Source organism: Leucoraja erinacea, chromosome 9, assembly GCF_028641065.1.
Source record: "Leucoraja erinacea ecotype New England chromosome 9, Leri_hhj_1, whole genome shotgun sequence".
In the NCBI taxonomy this organism is placed as follows: domain Eukaryota; kingdom Metazoa; phylum Chordata; class Chondrichthyes; order Rajiformes; family Rajidae; genus Leucoraja; species Leucoraja erinaceus.
Window position 1 is genome coordinate 59,128,385 of NC_073385.1, and position 21,559 is coordinate 59,149,943.

The 21,559-nt window shown below is 46.0% G+C and overlaps 2 protein-coding genes across 2 annotated transcripts in view; one reads left to right on the forward strand and one right to left on the reverse strand.

The window, feature by feature from the left end:
* Positions 1–17,285, reverse strand: part of psen1 (presenilin 1) — a 57,411-nt gene extending 40,126 nt beyond the window's left edge. Inside the window, exon 1 of the mRNA XM_055640913.1 lies at positions 17,173–17,285. The gene's annotated coding sequence lies outside the window, so the exon portion shown is untranslated. The remainder of the gene's footprint in view (positions 1–17,172) is intronic.
* On the forward strand, positions 11,461–18,400 carry LOC129700432 (EEF1A lysine methyltransferase 3-like). The gene is made up of 3 exons (XM_055640914.1): positions 11,461–11,957; positions 15,052–15,163; positions 16,925–18,400. Exons 1-3 carry the CDS (start codon positions 11,790–11,792, stop codon positions 17,341–17,343), a joined length of 699 nt encoding a protein of 232 aa, XP_055496889.1. The 5' UTR covers positions 11,461–11,789; the 3' UTR covers positions 17,344–18,400.
* Positions 18,401–21,559: the final 3,159 nt, after the last annotated feature.

A 21,559-nucleotide genomic window follows, 5' to 3' on the forward strand; every position in this document is an offset into this window, starting at 1 on the left:
CAATTTGGACAAAGGGCCAGTTTCTATGCTGTATAGCTCTGAATCTATGAGTGTGCGGAAGCCATGCTCAACAAGATCAATTGTGCATGGTGTCCAGTTGGTTGCAGCCTGCCCAACTAAGCAAGAAAATTTATTCCCACTCTTTCTCCAGACCCTGAAAACATATTCACATCCCTTTGTAAACTCTCTCTATTGCCCTTCTGGAACCTGGGTGTCCCTCTAAACCACTTCTTCCTTACCTTAAAGTTCTGCCCTCTTTTGAACATATGGACACCCTTATCTGGCTGTGATGATTTGACTGTGTCAGATGTTCACTGCGGTGTTTCCCATGCTCCGCATGAATCCCCTTCAATCAACTTCCATTTTCTTCTCTTCACATATCCGGTACCCCCATCCATAAGGACAGCCAAGGAACAGCAAGGGGGTGAGGAAATTTGCATGGCTCCAATGACTCTTACAAACCTGCTGTATTAGATTTGGGAACTCCAAGCAAGAAACTGCACAGTCCACAGACAGACTGGGAAATCTATACACCATTTGTCAGCCCAGTCTCAGCACCGCACCGCAAGACTCATGTCAAGGGGCAGGTAGGGGATAAAGCCACCCTGACCTTGCATCAATGCTCAAGTCCTGGAGTTTACCTGTAATGATATAATATGGATGATAGCAAACTGAACTGAAAGAGGCAAGATGGGAGATTACTGGGGCCATTTAAAAAGTTATTTACATCCTCTCTAGCCACAGCCCCAGAGGGCTGGAGAGTAGCCTATGTTGTTCCTATGTTTAAAAAGGGAAATAGGATAGCATAGTAAATTATAGGTCGGTGAGCCTCATATCAGTGGTTGGGAAGCTATTAGAGAGGATTCAAGATAGTTAGATTTTGCTCTTGGGGCTAAGGGAATCAAGGGATATGGGGAAAAAGCCAGAACAAGGTACTGATTTTGGATGATCAGCCATGATCATATCGAATTGTTTTTCTGCTGCTGTCTCTGTTTGTTGTCATTCGCCTGAATGAGGTCAGTTGACAGGGCTCACCACGGGGAGGTCGACAACATGAGCATTCATCAGCAGCCTGCGAGTGTGGAGCAGACCAGCAAACAGCGCAGCACATCATTTTCGACTGCACTGTCCTCCGCCCTCCTGGTGGAGGGGTAGACCTCACAGCCCTCAACAGCACATTGAACTGGCTACAGCGCATTACATAACCTCTGCTGCCTCAAATGCAAGAAAAGGATCATATTGAATGGCGGTGCTGGCTCAGAGGGCCGAATGGCCTATTCCTGCACCTATTTTCAATGTTTCTTTGGGATAGAATTTCCTCACGTTTGGAAGAGAATGGGATAATTAGGGGCAGTCAGCATGGCTTTGTCCGGGATAGGTCATGCCTTCCTAATTTTATTGAGTTTTATAGAGAGGTGACTAAGGTGATTTAAGAGGGTGGGGCAGCGAGTGTTGTCTACATGGACTACAGTAAGGAATTGGAACAAGGTCCCTCATGGTAGGCTGATACAGAATATTAACAGTCATTCGTGATAGTTTGGATTCTGCGTTACCATAGCAGACACCGGGTCGTGGTGGAAAGGTGTTATTCTGGCTGAAGTTTCGTGACCAGTGGGATCCTGCAGGAATCAGTGCTGGGACTTCTATTGCTTGTGATGTATGTCAATGACTTGGACAAAAATATAGATGGGTTGGTTTGTGGTTTTGCAGACGACACTAAAGTTGGTGGATTTTGGGCAGTGCGGAAGAATGTCAAAGGATACAGCAGGATAGATCATTTACAGATATGGGTGGAGAAATGGAAGATGTATTTTAATCCGAACAAGTGTGAGATGTTGCACTCTGGGAGGTTGAATGTATGGGGCGAGTGTACAATTATTGACAGGACCCATAACAACAATGATGTACAGAGGGATCTTGGGGTCCAAGTCCACAACTGTCTGAAACTAGTCACACAAGTAGATAAAATGGTAGCAAATGGTGTTTCTTCCTTTTTTATTATTATGGCGTTTACAGTGTATTATGTTTATATACCATTTGTGCTGCTGCAAGTAAGAATTTCATTGTTCCGTTTCGCGACATATGACAGTAAAACACTTTTGACTTACCATCATTAGTCAGGGCATTGAGTATAAGAGTCAAGAAGTCTGCAGCTTGCAGCTTTATAAAACTTTGTTTCGGCTACCTTTGGAGTATACAGTTTTGGTCGTCACATTACAGTTAAGGGCCTGTCCCACTTTCACCACCTAATTCGTGACCTTTTTTACTCGTGGACATTTTCCATCATGGTAGAAAAACGCCCCCGACCTACTTGATGCCACGAGTACCTACGACTAGCATCACGACTTGCTACGACCTCCTACGACTTTGTGACGACCATGCTGCGAGTACGAGTCAAGGGCAAACTCGGCAGAGGTCGTGAATTAGGTCGTGAAGTGGGACAGGCCCTTAAGGATGTGGAGGATTTGGAAACGTTGTTGTAGAGGTTTACCAGAATGTCTGACTCGCTAAATTATTTCTGCACTTTGTGGTTTTTTTTTACCAGAATGCTGCCTGCATAAGAAGGTGTTAGCTGTAAGGAGAGGTTGGACAGACTTGGATTGATTTCCTCGGTGTGCCAGAGACTGAGGGAAGACCTGATCGAAGTATGTAAAATTATGAGAGGCACAGATAAGGTAGATAGTCAGAACCTTTTTCCCAGGATGGAAATGTCACGTAGCTTTAAGGCGAGGGGGAAAAGGTTATGGCAAATAGATGCTTGAGGAAAATTGGGTACCTTATAGAGTATGATGGGTGACTGGAACGTACTGCTGAGGCTGGTGGAGGAAGCGGATACAAAAGTGGGATTTAAGGTAGTTTGAGATAAGCATGTGATTGTGCAGGGAATGGAGGGACATAGATCACATGCAGGCAAGTTAGTTTAATTTGACATATTTGGCACAGTCAACGTGGGCCAAAGGGCCTATTCCTGTCAAGAAGTGTCTTGATCCGAAACGTCACCCATTCCTTTTCTCCAGAGATGCTGTCTGACCTGCTGAGTTACTCCAGCCTTTTGTGTCTATCTTCGGTTAAACCAGCACCTGCAGTTCCTTCCTACACCTATTCCTGTGCTGTACCTATCTGTGTCCGATATTGTCAACAGAAATGCAGGGTATTTATTGTATTGACGATTCGATAGGGTTTTTGTTACATCAACTAAATAAAGGTGCCACGTCCAAAGATCCTTCCACAACCTCTAACAGTCAGCACTGCACGTGCAAAATATATGGAGAAGTCGTGCATCAAAATAGTTATAAACACGTTGTCAGCCATCGACAGATCACTGTGTACAGGACAAGGATTCATTGTATGCTTTTAGTGAGCTATTAATGTTCATTGTTAATGATGAAACCACACCACTGAGAAAGAATTTGGTTACAGATTGTCACAGGACATCGTCAGCAGCAAGGTAAAAGGTGAAACATCAAGTGGCAGGAACAGTAACAGTGAAAGGAAAGTAACCACTCCATTCTGATCAAACATGGTTGTAAACCAAAGATAATACCAACAAGTTCAGGGAGTGCTGCAAGCTGCAGAGACCAGCAGAGAGCTGGGACAGGGAGTGCCAGGAGAAAGAGTGCTGGGAAAGGGAACGCCAGGACAGGGAGTGCGGGGATGAGGAGCGACGGGACGGGGAGCGCGGGGTTGAGGAGCAAACACACATGTACACAAACACACATGTACACATACACATGTATGTATAATGACACACACATATAGATGTGCACACACATAGGGCGGCACAATGGCATAGCATTAGAGTGCCAGAGATACGGATTCAATCCTGACTACGGATGCTGTCTGTACAGAGTTTGTACATTCTCCGTGACCTGTTGTTTTTTTCTGGGTTCTCCAGTTTCTTCCAACATTCCAACGACATGCAGATTTCTCAGTTAATTGGCTTCTGTCCATTGCCCCTCGTGTGTAGGATGCTGAACTGGGATAACATAGAACTAGCATATGGTCAGCCCACACTTGGTGGGCTGACGGCCTGTTACCATGTTGTATCTCAATGATATGTAGGTACAGTAAAATGCTTTGTTTTGCATACAACCTGGTAAAATTGTACAGCAGACCTCACCTCGGCAGTACATGTGTCGCCACGTGTCTGGCACTGATAAAATTAGAAATGTTCAGGGAAAATTCTTATCCACTGCCGTACATGGCAGGTCCCCCCCCCCCTTGGCCTTGAAGAAGAGACGCTGGCTTGTCCCGGTGGCTCAGTCTTGACCTCAAAGGCAGAGCTGGCTTGTCTTGAGGCTTGGTCTGGTGGTTCAGTCTTGGCCTCGAAGTAGGTAGCTGGCAATCTCAGGCTTTTCCCTGCAGCTCAGTCATGGCCTCGAGAGGAGGTGCTGGCGGTCTATGGCTCGTCCTGGCAGTTCAGTCTTGGCCTCTAAGGAGGCACTGCCTCTCTAGGGTTTGTCCTGGTGGCCCAGTCCTGGCCTCGAAGGAGGTCTGGTCTGTCTTGGGGTTATCCCGGTGGCTCAGACTTCCCCGAAGTCTGTGCCCCACTTTCTCTCCCATCCTCTCCCTCTTTCTTTCTTCCTTCCTGTCCTGCTTCCCCGTCTCTCTCCTTCCTTTTTTCCCCCCAGTTGAATTTGCCTTGGTCTTTCAGGAGTGGGGTTTGGCCGGTGCAGGTGAGCTAATATAATCACCATTAATTGGATGCAATTGTTGTTCCTCTGGCTGTTGCCTCAGCTCCGTTGTGGGGTGAATGGCTTAAGTAAAGCAGAAACTGGAATGTGTGTGTGTGTGTGTCCTCAGCTCCGTCCAGAGTGCTGTCCAGAGTGCAGGGTGTTTTTTCACAGCAGGCAGGTTCTCTCACTGTGCTGGTCTTCAGCCCATCCTGGCCTGCCTGCCGTTATCGAGGATCAGAGTGGCACACGAGGGAGAGGGTGTCGTCACAACGGGTACTAGATGTGTACAAGCACAGATGGTGGGCGGAAGGGCCTGTTTCTGTGCCGCGGGACTCTACGACAGTTGCCTCGTGACTACATCGGATGTCACTACATGGCACCACTAATAGTTGCTTGAACCTGGTAAGCCACAGACCTGCAGAAACTGCTCAGCCACAGCCCGAGGTATTCCAAGGTCACCACACACTGTGCATGGCAAAGGGTACAAACTCCAAAACCTCGGTATTCTAAATATAAGGTTTCCCTCGGACAGAGGAACATACTGTTGTTCTAGCACAGAATGTCCCGGTATACTAGGACAGTAGGTTCCACTGTCCGAACATGCCCAAGAACTTTGCCTGGGCCCGAGGTTCAAGTCTGGATCTTCCCTGGGGGCGAGTTCTGCATTGTTAACTGGCAGAGTTGTCTCTTCCTGACCCTTGCTTTCTATGTACAAATTCACAGATTAGGCGCAGGAGAAAACCATTTGGCTCCTCCAGTTAATAAGATCCTAGAAGATTGGATTTCAACCATGATCTCCTGCTTTCACCTCTCATTCCTTCTCGTTCTTATGGGAATCCATCTACATCTGCCTTAATATAATACTATCCTTGAAGTAAGAGAATTCTAAAGACCCATGACACCTCAAAGAGAAAAATAATAATTTTCTGCAGTGGGTGACCTACATTCTAGAGTCTCTGACAAGAGGCAACCTTCTCTTCAAATCCTTCTGTCCAGACCCCTCGAGGTCTCATGTTGCTTTGGTTTTTTTTGTTGTACTGCAGAGAACCAGGTCTTTCAGCATTCCATGTCCGTGCTGAGTATCAAATATACGTCAGTGTTAATCCCATTTACCAGCTCTTGGTTGTAGCCTTGGATACCGTGGCAATTCACTATTGTGTGGCATCCTAACTATTGTGAGTTACCTGCCCAGGAAGAGTGTTCCAGATTCCAAATGCCATCTGGGTGGAATTTATTTTCCTCAAATCCCCTCTAAACCTCTCCCCCTTATAGCCCTGTCCCACTGTACGAGGAAATTCAAGAACTCTCCCATGTTAAAAAAAAAAAATCAAACTCGTGGTAAGCACGTAGAATGTACATAGCGGGTACGTCGGAGCTCGGGACGTCTCTTAGCGGCTCGTAACGCTAACGGCAGGTACTCGGGAAACGCAGTAAGCTCGTGAAGACTCGTGAAGCTCGTGAAGCTATTACCGAGTGGCTATTACCGTAATTCCTAGTTCGAATCAGGGGAAACTTGGGAGAACTCTTGAATTAGCTCGTACAGTTGTACAGGCCCTTTACTCTACATCTATGTAGCCTTTCATAACTGAAATGCTAGTCTCACTGGCAACATCCTGGTGAAGCTCCTCTGCACCCGCTCAAGTTCAGTCACGTGCTTCCAATACAGTAGTGACCAGAACTATGGACAATATTCCAGGTCCTATGTTTTATAAAGTTGTCCCAAGACCATCATGCTCTAAACATCTATTCCCCAGCTAAAGAAGGCAGGTGTCCCATATGCCGTCTTTAACATTTTTTCCACCTGTGCTACTACCTTCAGGGATCCCTGGACGTACTCCAAGTCCCTCTGTTACTTGTGCAGGAAGGAACTGTAGGTGCTGGTTTACACTGAAGATAGACACAAAATGCTGGTGTAACTCAGCGGGATAGGCAGCATCTCTGGAGAGAAGGAATGGATGACATTTCGGGTCTGAAGAAGGGCTTGACCTGAAACGTCACCAATTCTTTCTCTCCAGAGATACTGCCTGTCCTGCTGAGTTACTCCAGCATTTTGTGTCTCTCTTCCTTCTGTTACTTGCTAGCTCAAGGCCTCTACTATTTATCATGTATATCCTAGCCTTGTTAGTCCATCCACTTATCAGGGACAAGCTGTACACCGTGTTGCCCCAGATCTCCAGAGGTTGGGTGTATTGGATACACCACTGTTGCAAGATTCCTGGGACATGTTGGCCCTCGATTCCCAAAAGACGAGATGTGATGTGATGTTTTTTTGCTTTGAGGTAATTTTTTTCCTGACTTCTCCTGCCTGTTTTTGCTGCATCTTAGCCCAGTGGTGCTGACTTTGTTGCATTGCTTCCTGAGACCAGACTTCGATCGCAGTGTTAAATGAGTTCAGAACTGGCTATCTTTTTTGGAAATGCTATTTCAAGGAGTGAATCAGCCTCAGAACTGCCCCCTCGCTGGGAATGGCCAATCCGGGTGCAAGAATGGATTGGCATCTTGCCCAGTGGTGATGTTTAAAGGGTGACTGGAAACTGAGTTTGGACAGAGATCCTGCACTGAACTGGACTGTGTTAAACGCAGGGCATCCAAGTGAGTCTTTCATCTTCATTATCTTTGTATTTCCACTGAAATGGTGCCGTGCTATTTACAATGCCTCCGCAGCTAATATCTCTCTGAACATAACTGGTGGTGACAAAGTGACACATTACAAACTTCAATGTAATCATTTTGAATTTCTTGTTATTCTTTCCATCTTTCTTGTAAAGATCTGTCGCTTACATAGAAAATAGATCATTGAAAAGTACAGCACTGGAACAATGGCCCTTGGGCTCACAATGTATCGTGATGCCACGATAAACTAATCCTAAGATAGACACAGAGCTGGAGTAACTCAGTGGGACAGGCAGCATCTCTGGAGAGAAGGAATTGGTGACGTGTCTGAAGAAGGGTCTCGACCCTAAACGTCACCCATTCCTTCTCTCCAGAAATGCTGCCTGTCTGCTGAGTTACTCCAGCTTTTTGTGTCGATCTTCGGCTTAAACCAGCAACTGCAGCTTCTTCCTAAACTAATCCCAGCTGCCTGCACATGATCCATACCCCCCCCATTCCTTGCAAATCTAGATGCCTATCTAACAGCCTTTTAAACGTTACTTGACGACTATATATGAAATTATTCAGTGGAATTCTTTTCAAGCCTTATCCAAAATATTTTGACCTCAATTATCTTTTCATAGTTGGATCCTTAGGACCCTGTCTAGTAGTAGATATCTCCCGCTGCCATAATGGTATTTCTTTAAAATAGTGATAAATACTGCACACAATATCAAAAGGTCTCACAACTAGTTTTGCTTATGTCCTACATTTCATGGGACATTGGCATAGCTAGAGTCGGATGTTCATCCCAACAAGTTCACTGAAACATTGCAATCTTAGAGTTGTACAGCACAGAAATGGGCCCTTGAGCCCAATAGGTCAATCTACATCAATCCCATTTGCCCACATTCGAACCATGTCCTTGTATGTTTTGCCTAATGAAGTGTCTTAATACCCCTTAAATGTAATGGTTGTATCTTACCAGCTCCTCTGGCAATGTGTTCTTGACCTCAACCACTCTCTGTATAAAACAAAATGTATTCCTCAAATCCGTTCCCAGTTTAAACCTATATCCTCTTGCTTATCTTTTGACCCGAAACGTCACCCATTCCTTCTCTCCAGAGATGCTGCCTGTCCCGCTGAGTTACTGCAGCATTTTGTGTCTACCTTACATTTATGTCTAAGGTAGACAAAAATGCTGGAGAAACTCAGAGGGTAAGGCAGCATCTATGGAGCGAAGGAATAGGCGACGTTTCAGGTCGAGACCCTTCTTCAGACTAAGTCTATTTGTATACATTAACATTATATTTAAATATAAGTCATTTATATATATCACAAACAGCTGAGGTCCCATCACAGATCACTGTGAAACTCCACCAGTCACAGAATATCGGTGCCAGCCAGAATATCTTCCCCACATCACAACCCTCTGTCTTCCATGAATAAGCCAGTTCTCAATCCACATGACCAAGTCATTGCGAATCCCGCACATCTTAGTCTTCTGCATCAGCCTCAGCCTAGCATGAGGGACCTTCTCAAAAGCCTTACTAAAATTGATATATACAACATCCACCGCCCAACCTTCATCAATCTCCTTTGTCACCACAATCAAGTGACCGAGACAGAGACCTGCTGCATGCAAAGCCTTGCCGACTATCCCTAATTAATCCATTCTCTTCCAAATGGGAGTAAATCCTACTTTGAAGAATTCTCTCCAATGGTTTCACTACCACTGATGTGAGGTTCACCGGGCTATAGTTCCCTGCATTATTTCTACTTTCTTTCATAAACTATGGAGCATTGACCACTCTCCAGTCCTCAGGACCTCGCCTGGAGAAGAAACAAAGATCCTTGTCAAGGTCCCCACAATCTCCTCTCCTGCCACCCTCAATAACCTGGGGTAGATCCACTCAGGCCCTGTGGACTTATCCACTTAAATGTTCATCAAGAGCCCCTGCACCGCCTCCTTCTCGATCTCAAACTGCCCTAACACATATAACAAACTACCCTAACATCCTCTTCCTTTCACCCTAGCAACATAAACATTGACTTCTCCTCCCCTTCTCAGCTCTCCCTCAACCAAAGATCCTATAGCAGATATAGGATCTTTGCCCTCAACCCTCGGGCTCCTCCTCTTCCTCGTCCCAAAATGTTGCCCATTTCCTTCGCTCCATAGATGCTGCTGCACCCGCTTAGTTTCTCCAGCACTTTTGTCTACCTAACATATTTGTATTCCCCACACTAATCTCCTTGTCCTCCAAGTCCTCTACTCGGTGAATATGGATCCAAAGTATTCATTTAGCACCTCACCTACATCCTCTGCCTCCAAGCATAATTCCCTCCTTTATCCTTCAGCGATCCTACCTTCTCCCTGGTCACCCTCTTGTTTTTAACGTATGTATAAAAAGCCTTGGGATTTTCCTTAATCCAATTCACCAGTTACATTTCATGGCCCCTTTTGGCCCTTCTAATTGGCCGCTTGTGTTCTTAGCTACTCACACACCTCACCTGATGCCACCATCTTAAACCTGACATTTGCTTCCCTTTTCTTCCTGATCAAGTGTACAGCCTTCCTGGTTATCCATGATTTCCATACCTTGCTGTCCTTATCCCTCATCCTTATTGGAACATGCTAATCATGCACTTTGATCAGCTGACCTTTCAACGACTCACACATGGCATCTGTGGACTTACCCAATAACAACTTTTTCCAATCTACCCTCTTTAGCTCCTGCTTAATGACATTGTGATCTGCCTTGCCACAATTAAGTACACTCCCCCAATATCCAAACCATGTTAAAACTTATGGTTAGACACAAAGTGCTGTAGTAACTCACTTGGTCCACACTGACCACCGAGCACCCACATCCCATTTTATTCACTCCATATTCTCATCAACTTCCTTTCTGCCCAAATTCCACCCCTCACGTACAAGCTAAGGGCAATTCACACTGGTTAGTTAATCTGCATGGTGGCGCAGCAGTAGAGTTGCCGTTTTACAGCGCCAGAGACCCGGGTTCGATCCTGACTCAAGGTGTTGTCTGTGCGGAGTTTGTGCGTTCTTCCTGTGACCGCGTGGGTTTTCCCCTGGTGCTCCGGTTTCCTCCCACACTCCAAGGATGAACAGGTTTGTAGGTTAATTGGCATTGGTAAAGATTGTAAATTGTCCCTAGAATGTGTAGGATAGGGCCAGTGTACGGGGATCGCTGGTCGGCACGGACTCGGGGTCGAAGGGCCTGTTTCCTGCATTGTATCTCTAAACTAAACTACACTAAACTAACAAGCGCTACCTGTGAGATGTAGGAGGAAATCAATGCACATTGAGAACATCCATCCAGTCACGGAGAGAATGTGCAAACTTCACACAGACAGCAGCATGGGCTAGTATTGAATGGCTTTGAAGCTGTGAGACATTTGGTCTATTAGCTGAGTCACTGTGCCGCTCTTTATATTAACATATTCATTTATTTACTGACTTGCCATATAATTTTCGGCGCCTGGAACTTAATTCTTTAACAAGTATATTATGGATCAAAGCACTTGAAGCCAGCGATTCTTTTGCAGTGAAGGTAGACAAAAATGCTGGAGAAACTCAGCAGGTGAGGCAGCATCTATGGAGCTAAGGAATAGGTGACGTTTTCGGGTCAAGACTGATGTGGGGGTGGAGGGGGTGGCGGGAAGAAGAAAGGAAGAGGCGGAGACAGTAGGCTGTGGGAGAGCTGGGAAGGGGATGGGAAAGAGGGAGAAAGCAAGGACTACCTGAAATTGGAGAAGTCAATGTTCATACTGCTGGGGTGTAAACTACGTGAGGTCACCGCAAAAATTGAGGAAATACTTCGCAAAGGACCACAGAGCACGGTCCAAAAACCAGGGGTGCAATGATAAGCATAAAACACAGAACATAGAACATAGAACATAGAAGTGTACAGCACAGGCCCTGCAACGCACTACGCCTGGCCCTGTGCTAAACATGATGCCAGGTTAAATTATTCCCGGCCTGCATGTGATCCATATCCCCCCATGTCAATATGCCTAATAAAAAGCCTCTGAAAATCCACTATCGCATCTGCCTCCACCACCACCCCTGGCAGCACATTGCAGGCGCCTGTATAAAAATCTCCCTTATGTTTTATTTCCTCTCACTTTAAAACTATGCCCTCTACTCCTCGACCAAGGTGGACCTCAAATGAAGGTTTGCTTGTCCTCCCCAGAACTTTAAAAAAGTAAAAATCTTTCCAAAAAAATAATTAGTAAGATCCAATACAACTCATACCAATAGCGAGGAAAGTCCCGTCCGTTCCGTGGTCAGTCTTTGTCCAGCTTTTGGCTGGTCTTTGCGCACAAACATTAAATTGATAAATTCACCTTTCCAGATCACAAATTGCTAAACTCTTATTCTTGGTGTAAAACGGTGACTTGGATAAACAACTGAAGAAACAAAGAGGACCAGCATTGGGAAGAATCTCCTTGGAGGTACTGAGAATCTGTTGGAAGTTGAGAATTAGTTTGAGGAGCAGGATGATGGCTGAGAGCAAGGAGCGGCCCTGTGAAGATCTCCCTGAGGAAGACCCTGAGGGCCATTTTCCACACTACCTGACGAAGACCTTTCCATTTTGTGGCCATCAAGTGAAGATCAGTCGGTGCATTGGTGCCAATCTCGGTGTCTCGGCTTTTGTTTGGGATTGTGTAAGTCTAAATACTTCTTGCAAACATCTAGAGAAATGTATAAAATCATGAGGGGAATAGATAAAGTGAAGGCACAGTCTTTTTTCCCAGGGTGTGGGAATAAAGAACTAGAGGGAAGAGGCTTAAAATGATTGAGGAAATGATTGATGAGCCTTTTAGGAGGGGCATTTTTTTCCCCATGGAACGAGCTGCCAGAAGAGTAATTGAGGCAGGTACAATAACAATATTTAGAAGACATTTGAACACGTACATGTCTAGAAAAGATTTAGTTCCAAAACAAATTTATGATGCAGTACATAATGGGGGACACAGTCTGCAGCCTTTGTGATGGTGGATCTGTTTTCCTACAGGAGCCCTGCTCCAGCCAAGCCTGCTGCCCTCCATATCACAGCCCCACACCCAGCATAATTCCACTCTAGAGTAATTTCCCTGGCTTCTCCACTCTTCCACTCTATGCAAAGGGGTTGTCATTAGGAATGAAACACTCTGGTTTTGGGTCCCCTTCGCTTTCCTCTTGCCCACAGACCCCTTTGCGAACCTTCCACTATCATCCTCTCCCTCTTCCATCCTCCCCCCTCCTCCCTCCCAAATCCTGCACCAAGCTTATTCAGGCCCTGACATGTCTACTGGACTTTCACCAACTTCCTTGGACATTTCCCCCTTCACCTACGTTGGAGAGACTAAACACAGATTGGAAAATTGAATTGCGGAGTACGTGAGATCCACAGGGCGATCCTCAGCTTCTGTTGCCTGCCACTTTAATTCCCCGCCACAGACCCATTCTGTCTGTGGACTCCTGTGTTGTAATAATGAACCCAACACAAGGTTGAGGAAGAACACCCCATCTTCCATGTGGGTGAGTCGCTGCCTTCTGAATTTTCTGACTTCAGGAAACTCATGTTCTCTATGGGGTTGGACAGGCTAGATGCAGGAAGATTATTCCCGATGTTGGGGAAGTCCATAACAAGGGGTCACAGTTTAAGGATAAGGGGGGAAGTCTTTTAGGACCGAGATGAGAAAATCATTTTTTACACAGAGTGGTGAATCTGTGGAATTCTCTGCCACAGAAGGTAGTTGAGGCCAGTTCATTGGCTATATTTAAGAGGGAGTTAGATGTGGCCCTTGTGGCTAAAGGGATCAGGGGGCATGACGAGAAGGCAGGCACAGGATACTGAGTTGGATGGCCTACTCCTGTACCTATTTTCTATGTTTCTATCTCTATCTGAGCCCATAATCTTTGTTGTAAGTCATCCATCCAAGTACTGGCTCAGTTTATCTCCCTCCTGCTGGAATTATTCCATAGTCCCACAGTCCACAATGCCTCCATTCCTTTTCCTCACTCTCTAGCCTTATCTTAATTGAAGAAAGTACCAAGTCCACTCTCAACAGCCACCATAAACATGTCAACTAAATGACCTAATTTGCCACACACATCCCCTTGGCAACCCTGCCCTCATCCTATCAGAGATATTCCTTTTGTTCAACCCATCCCTTCCCACCCTCCTTGCAACTTAAAACTAACTTGTTTTTCTGTCTCTCACAGTTCAGATGAAGGTGCTTTGATCCGAAACGTTAACTCTGTTTCTCTTTCCAGATGCTGCCTGACCAGCTGAGTAGTTCCATCATTTGCTTTTTTTATTTCCGACTTCCTAGCACCTGCAGTTTTTTGATTTTCATTCACAGAATCAGTTGCACAGTGTAAACATTACCCCTTCAGCCTACCTTGTCTACAATGACCACCATGCGTCCATACACTAATCCACTTGTCCGTTTCCCTCTATGCCTCTTACACATTGTCACTTTTGCCCCTCCCCTTCTTTTCCCTTTCTCCTTCCTCAAGATGAGGCCTTCTGCTCCAGAGCTTCCGAAATGTCCTTCTTCCCGAAATGCAGCTTCCCCTCTGCCATAATTCCTCTATATCCATTCTCACCAATCCTCCTCCACTTGATTCAGAATAGCAATGAAGCTCCTCTGTCTCTACTGTTCACCTTGCCACCCATCACATCTAGCACGTCATCCTTTGTCATTTCCACCTCCAGCCACATCTTCACCACTTCCCCCCCTTTCTGCTTTCTGAAGGGACCACCACCTGGTCCATTCAAGAACAACATCTCATCCATTTGGATCGCTTACCCCTTATTCTTAAACTGTGGCCCCTGGTTCTGGACTCCCCCAACATCGAGAACATGTTTCCTGCCTCTAGCGTGTCTAATCCCTTAATAATCTTATATCAATAAGATCCTTCTAAATTCCAGTGTATGCAAGCCCAGTCGCTCCATTCTTTCAACATATGACAGTCCAGCCATCGCGGGAATTAACCTTGTGAACCTACACTGCACTCCCTCAATAGCCTGCTGATAATTTTGCTCCATGATCTTGCTTGACCCACTGATTCCTCCAAAACTTTATTTTTTGCATCTGCAGTCTCTTGCGTCTCCATTGAGGATATTTCTGCTCTGTGTCAAAACTCTGCATAACCTGGGGAATACTGTGCAATCTGCAAACTTAATTGCCATGATTATCAACTGCTGAAAGATAGGTTTGGTAAAAGGTGTAAGGGGCAAAGTTTAAAGGAGTTGGGTGGGGCAAGTTTTTTTACGCATTGAATGGTGGGTGCCTGGAACGTGCTGCTGGCAGTGGTGGTGGAGGCAAATACAATAGTGGCATTTAAAAGACTCTTAGGTGGGTACATTGATATACAGGGAATGGAGAGATGTGGATCATATGCAGGCAAGTGACATTAGTTTAACTTGCCATTATGTTTGGCACAGAAATTGTGTGCCGAAGGACTTATTCATGCTGTACTGTTCTAATGAGGTAGGTTGGGAGATCGGGACTACACTCTTTGTTTATTAGAGGACTGTCTGATGACAGCGGGAAGAAGCTGACCCGTTGTGCAAGAGATGATGGCAAAATGTGGGACACTGATTATTTCAGAAGTGTGAGTGAATGGGACAGAGAGTGCTGAAGAAAAGGGAGGTGAGTGAGATGGCCTGGCCTCCTCTCCTCCACTCCTGCAATTCCTGCTGCTTCAGTGCGTTGGCCTTGTTGATCCTGATCAATGCCTGCTGTTTGCTGTTTGCTCTTTCCTCAGGCCCGCACACTCTGCCAGTACTTTGAGCAAGAGAAGATGAGTTTCTCGGGACAGAGCGTGATAGAGCTGGGATCAGGCACTGGGATCGTGGGGATTCTGGCAACCCTGCTGGGTGAGTTCACAGGACATCAACAAGATTCAACTGGCTTGTTAAAAGGCCAAAAAATCCAAAATACTATATACTTTAACCCACCATCCATCACCTGTTCGCACAAGTTCTACATTATCCCGCTTTCTCATCCACTTCCTACATACTAGGGGCAATTTACAAATAGCAATTAGCCTACAAATCTGCACATCTTTCAGATGTAGGAGGAAATCGGAGTATCCAGAGGAAACCCATGCGTCACAGGTAGGGCATGCAAACTCCACACAAGCAACACCCGAGGTCAGGATTGAACCCAGCTCTCTGGTGCTGTGACCCAGCAGCACTGCCGACTACGCCACACATGCTGCCCTTTGTTAACCTGAAAGAGGGAAAATGGACAACGAGAGGTCAAGGCCCAGGGGCAAACGTCATGGTCCGGCCCACACTTCACACTTTATGCATTAGCCATGCTGTGCTTACATCCAGCCACAGCTATAACGCTATCTCTTATGTTCAAGACCCCCTTTGTTCGGGAGGTTGGGGGTTCAAACCCGCATTCCAGAGATTGGAAATCCTTGCGAGCCGACATGTAGACTCGGAGAGAGGTGTGCCAGGGAGTTAAAGCTCCACCTACTCTGCTAACAGAAGCCGCCGCATTATTTGAAAAGCATCAAAACAGGAGCAGGCCATTCAGCCCCTCAATTCTCTGCTGTAACGACCTTAGAACTAATGTTTTGTAACATAGAACAGTATAGAATATAACAACCCTTCAGCACAGAAATGTCCATCCTGAACATGATGCACGCTAAACTAATGTCCTCTGCCCACACATAATGCCTATCCCTCCAATCCCTACATATCCACGTGCCTATCTAAAAGCCTCTCAAACATCACTATTCTGTCTTCATCGCCACCCATACCAGCACGTTCCAGGAACCCACCACTGTGTAAAAATAATGGCCCCAGACATCTTTTATACATTTGCCCCTCTCACCGTAAAATTATGCCCTCTCGTCTTTGGCATTTTCACTCTTCAGACTGTCTACCCTATCTAAGCTTCTCAAAATGTTTATGTATTTCCATCAGGTCTCCCCTCAACCTGATTTTTAAGAGAAAAGAATCCAAGCATGTCTGACCTCTCTTTATAGGTAATACCCTCTAAGCCAGGCAGATTTCTGGTGAAACCATTCTGCAACTGGCATTTCACCCCATCCATAAACACCTTTGGGTTATTTAACAAAAAAAAAAAATCACTTTCAGATTTTTAAATAATTTCAGGGGAGGGGAGAATTTCTTCTTGCTCAAAGCCCCCGCCTCTCAGATTAGAATTAGAATACGTTTATTGCCATTGCACAACACTGTCCAACAAAATTCTATTGCATCTCCTTCGTTTAAAAAGAACAAAACACAACATCCATTGACTCACATATACACAAAATCCACATAACATATATGCATAATAAATAGATATTAAAAATATTTTAAAAGAGTATTGCGCATTATCTTGCACCCCGAATTATATTGTGCTTCCCCAGTGTTCTCTGTTAGAAATAAGTTATTTTATCGCACATGGGTAGAAACTATTTTAGAAACTACTGGTGCGAGCCTTCAGAGATGATATTAAAAACCAGATAAGGAAGATTCTTATGTTATTGTAGCGATGCGACATGTTATTGTCCACATTCAGGACAGTGAGAGGAATAAACATGTCATTGTACTGACCCTCACCACCAGGAGACTGGGTTGCTGTGGAAAAATACCTCACTCTTTCTCTCTCTCTGTCAGGTGGCCGAGTAACTCTGACTGACCAGCCCCATATTTTGAAGCAAATCAAACACAACCTGTCCATCAATCTTGCTGCTTCGGGAGGATACTCTACCACAGTCAGAGCCCTTTTATGGGGCGTTGACCACACGCTCTTCCTCGATGACTATGACGTGATTCTGGGTTCAGATATAGTCTACTACCCAAATGATTACCCCCACCTGCTGCAGACGCTGCGGCACCTCAGCAAGAAGACAACGGCCATTTACCTGTCGTCGGAGCTGAGGGGATGCAATGCAACTCGGAGGTTCCACGATGAGCTTATCCCCCAGTACTTCAACTGTGAAATCGTGCACAGAAATGACATTTCCAATATCAACGTCTACAAGTTGACATTGCGCAGCGAGGAAGCTTGTGCAGAACGGCCGAAGCCAGAGTAATCTACATCTCCAGACTCAGGCAGGAGGAGCAGCCTCTGGTAACAATTTATCAGGAATGCACACGAGGACTTCTAAAATTACACTGAAGTATTCTGCAAACAAACACAGAATTCAGACCACATGTTTATGCAGTGCAGCAGCCTTTCCCCCCCTCCCCCCTCCCCCCAACATCATCAGCAAATACTACAATTGCTTTCTCCTTAACTGACTTCCCCAGAAAGACACCATACTATTTGTCTGAATAACTCCCCTTTCAAGCAAATTCCACCTTTCTCTGGTAAACAACACTCCCTTGAGATCCTCATGGATTGATTAGTATAAATACTCCACACATGAAAACGTCCGGGGTGATATTGTTTGAAACGGGGTGAAAACATTGATGTTTCCCGTCATTTGAGTAGCTCAGGAACATCATGCAAGGGAAGGTTGCTATTAGATACGACACCCAAAGGCTGCTGTCCAGGTTGTGCCTGGCACTGAGTGTTAAGGAACAGGCTCTATTGACCAATGCCAGCTGCAGATCTCCATGGCAAAGATGATGGTGATGATGATGATTCCTTTATTGTCATTCAGACCTTTCAGTCTGAACGAAATTACGTTGCCTGCAGTCATACACAGTAACAATAAATAACAAAACATACAATAAACACAAATTAACATCCACCACAGTGAGTTCACCAAGCACCTCCTCACTGTGATGGAGGCAAAAGTCTTAGTCTCTGTCTCTTCCCTCCTTGTTCTCCCTCTGCGCTGAGGCGATCGATCCAGGCCGAAGATGCCGCTCTCCTGTCCAGCGACCTCCGTGGTGATGTCGCCGCTGTCAAAAGCCGGAACGCTGTCTCCGCTCTGAGTCGGCCCGCCACAGCCTCAGCTCCGAGTCCCGCTGCATCAGCTCCGAGTCCCGCTGCATCAGCTCCGAGCCCTGCTGCATCAGCTCCGAGTCCCGCAACCACAGCTCCGAGTCCCGCAGCTTCAGCTCCGAATCCCGCTGCATCAGCTCCGAGTCCCACAGCCTCAGCTCCGGGCCCCTGCCTCAGCTCCGAGTCCCGCTGCATCAGCTCCGAGTCCCACTGCAGCCACAGCTCCGAGTCCCGCAGCCTCAGCTCCGAGCCCCGCTGCATCAGCTCCGAGTCCCGCAGCCACAGCTCCGAGTCCCGCAGCCTCAGCTCCGAGTCCCGCTGCCCCAGCTCCGAGTCCCGCAGCCCCAGCTCCGAGTCCTGCTGCAACAGCTCCGAGTCCCGCTGCCCCAGCTCCGAGTCCCGCAGCCTCAGCTCCGGGCCGCTGCATCAGCTCCAAGTCCCGCTGCATCAGCTCCAAGTCCCGCAATCTCAGCTCCGGGCCGCTGCCGAAAGCTGGAACGCCGCATCAGCGAGTCAGGCCACCGCAGCCTCGTCCCCAAAGACCGCCAGCCTCGCGTTGGTAAGTCCTGGCTGGCTCTGCCTCCGGAGCCTCGAGGTCGGTCGCAGGTTGGAGACCGCCAGCTCCGCCATTAGGCCTCAGCGCAGACAGAGGCAGAGAAGGGGGATACGAAAAAACATGTTTCACCCCCCCCCCCCTCTAACACAACCAAATAAACTAAAACTTAGCCAAAACAAGACAAAAAAACAAAACAACAACAACAAAAAAACGTAAAGACAGCCGGACTGCAGGCGAGCCGCAGCTGTTAACAGCGCCGCCACTTCCGGAAGTTCTAAGTTAGCTAAGTTCTCCGCAAAAAAATTACTATTGTCCATTTTACGCTCTGTTCCACTTCAACAATTCCAGATTTGCCAGTCAGCCACATGTGTTTAAAGATTAACCCTTACAAGTGTTGGACCTTATCTTTCAGTTTTGATAGTTGTAATTGTGTAAGAAAACCACATTTATTTATTTTTTAGCTTCACCAATTTCTCCCTTTTTTGCGCTCTTTACTAATGTCTCTTCACCATTTTCTCCCTTTTTTTGCCTTCTTGCCTTCTGATTGGCCATGTCTCTCAATCGTTGTGTTGTTAAGGGGGCAGCATGAAGCCTGGCCTCTCTCCCTAGACCTTGCAAGATGTTTAGAAGGTTGACTTTCCAAGGACAGTCCCAAAATATTTTATAAATACATAAGGAGAAAAAGTTTAACTAGAGAGAGCGTGGGACCTCTCAAGAATCAAAGCAATCACCTCTGTGTGGAGCCACAGGAGATGGGCAAAGGTCCTAAATGAGTATTCCTCCTCTGTATTTCCTGTGACTGTTTTCCTGCCACAGTCACTCTGTACTCATAGTCACCTGATTCTGCAGCTTTGCACTGACATTCTAATAACTCTGGCACTGGCCACTCAAATCAGCTGCCCTGGACATTTTAATGATTGTTTTTACTGTATTTTAATGTTGCTCTTTTTACCTGCTTTTAACTATTTATACTGTTTCATCAGGGACTGGATTGTTTTTACTGTTATTATGTGTGAAATGTTTTAAGTTTCATGTGCGATGCTCCGGTATTCCCTGGGAAACGTCTTCTCATTTTGCACTGTACAACTGTTGCTTTGCAAGATGACAATAAAGGTTGATTGATTGATTGATTGATATTTACCCAGGAAAAAGACAATAGGATGGAGGAAATTGGAGCAGTCACTGGAAGTGTCTTGAGAGCAGTCAGGGTTACCGTCAAAGAAGTACTGAAGGTACTGTCGTGTATGAAGGAAGACAAATCTCCACGGCCTGATCAGATATATCCGAGGACATTGCGATAAACTAGAGGAAATTGAGGGAGCCCTGGTTGAAATTTACGAGTCGTCCTTAAATACAGGAGAGGTGCCGGAAGACTGGAGGGTGGCAAATGTTGTGCCTCATTTCAAGAAGGGCTGCAGGAAAAATGCTGGGAACTATAGGCCGGTGAGCTTAACATCTGTAGCTGATAAATTACTGGAGAGTATTCTGACAGATAGGTTATACAGGCATTTGGATGGGCAAGGGCTAATTAAGGACAGTCAGCATGGTTTTGTATGTGGGAGGTCATGTCTCACAAATCTGATTGATTGTTTTGAAGATGTGACCAAAAAGGTTGATGAGGGCAGAGCTGTAGATATTGTATACATGGACTTCATTTCAGTAATGCGTTCGACAAGGTTCCGCATGGTAGTCTGCTCTGGAAGGTTAGATCGCATGGGATCCAAGGAGAGATGGAAATATTCTCTCCACGTATGAATTACAGGATCGCATAGACCCTTGGGCCAACTTCACCTGATGACCCTAATACTAGTCACCATGATCTGGACTCCACTGCTTGAGAGCGTGATGGAATCAGATTTAATAGTAGTTTTCAAACAGGGAAACATTTACTGGATGAGGAGTAGAAATAGAATTAATTAGATAGCACGGCGAGAGCAAGGCACTGCTACAACGTCATCTTTCTGGGTAGAGTCTCCCGTTACCATCCTGGACCCCCCCATTGTCATTATCTGATCAGAAACTCAACTGGACTGCACACACAAATACAGTTTCAGTTACATTTATTGTCACGTGTACTAAGGGACAGTGTCCAAGCTTTTGTTGTGTGCTATCCAGTCAGTGGAAAGACAATACATGATTACAATCGAGCCATTTGCTATTAGATACATGATAAGGATGGTACTGCGGCGTCAAGAGCAGGCCAGAGATTGGGTGTCTGCAAGGCACAATCCAGGAGTGTGATGAAACATTGTCCGCTTCCAGCAGCTCCAACGACACTCAAGAGAATCTACACCATCCAGATCAAAGCTGCTGCTTGCTCGGCACCCCATCCTGCATTCTAAACATTCAATCCCTCCACACAGTGGCAACATTATCTACCAACTACAAAATGATGAATAGTTACTCATCCAGGTTACTCCCATTGCCATCCCCATGGGACTAAGGAGAAGGCAGAAGGTGCAGTGGATCGCCACCACCTGCAAGTTCATAGGGTCATAAGTGAGAGGAGTAGAATTAAGCCATTCGGCCCATCAACTCCACCCCACCATTCAATCATGGCTGATATATATCTCCCTCCTAACCCCATTCTCCTGCCTTCTCCCCATAACCCCTGTATGATACTAATCAAGAATCTATCTATTTCTGCCGTAAAAATACCCAACTGACTTGGCTTCCACAGCCTTCTGTGGCAAAAACTCCACAGATTCAACACCAACTACAGACATTTCTCCTCATCTCCTTCCTAAAAGAACATCCTTTAATTCTGTGGATATGACCTCTAGTCCTAGACTCTTCCGCT

Coding starts and splice junctions, on each gene's coding strand:
- LOC129700432 (XM_055640914.1), top strand. CDS start 11,790: ATGATGGCTGAGAGCAAGGAGCGGCCCTGTGAAGATCTCCCTGAGGAA. Junction 11,958..15,051: donor CGGCTTTTGTTTGGGATTGT/GTAAGTCTAAAT, acceptor CTCTTTCCTCAG/GCCCGCACACTCTGCCAGTA. Junction 15,164..16,924: donor GATTCTGGCAACCCTGCTGG/GTGAGTTCACAG, acceptor TCTCTCTGTCAG/GTGGCCGAGTAACTCTGACT.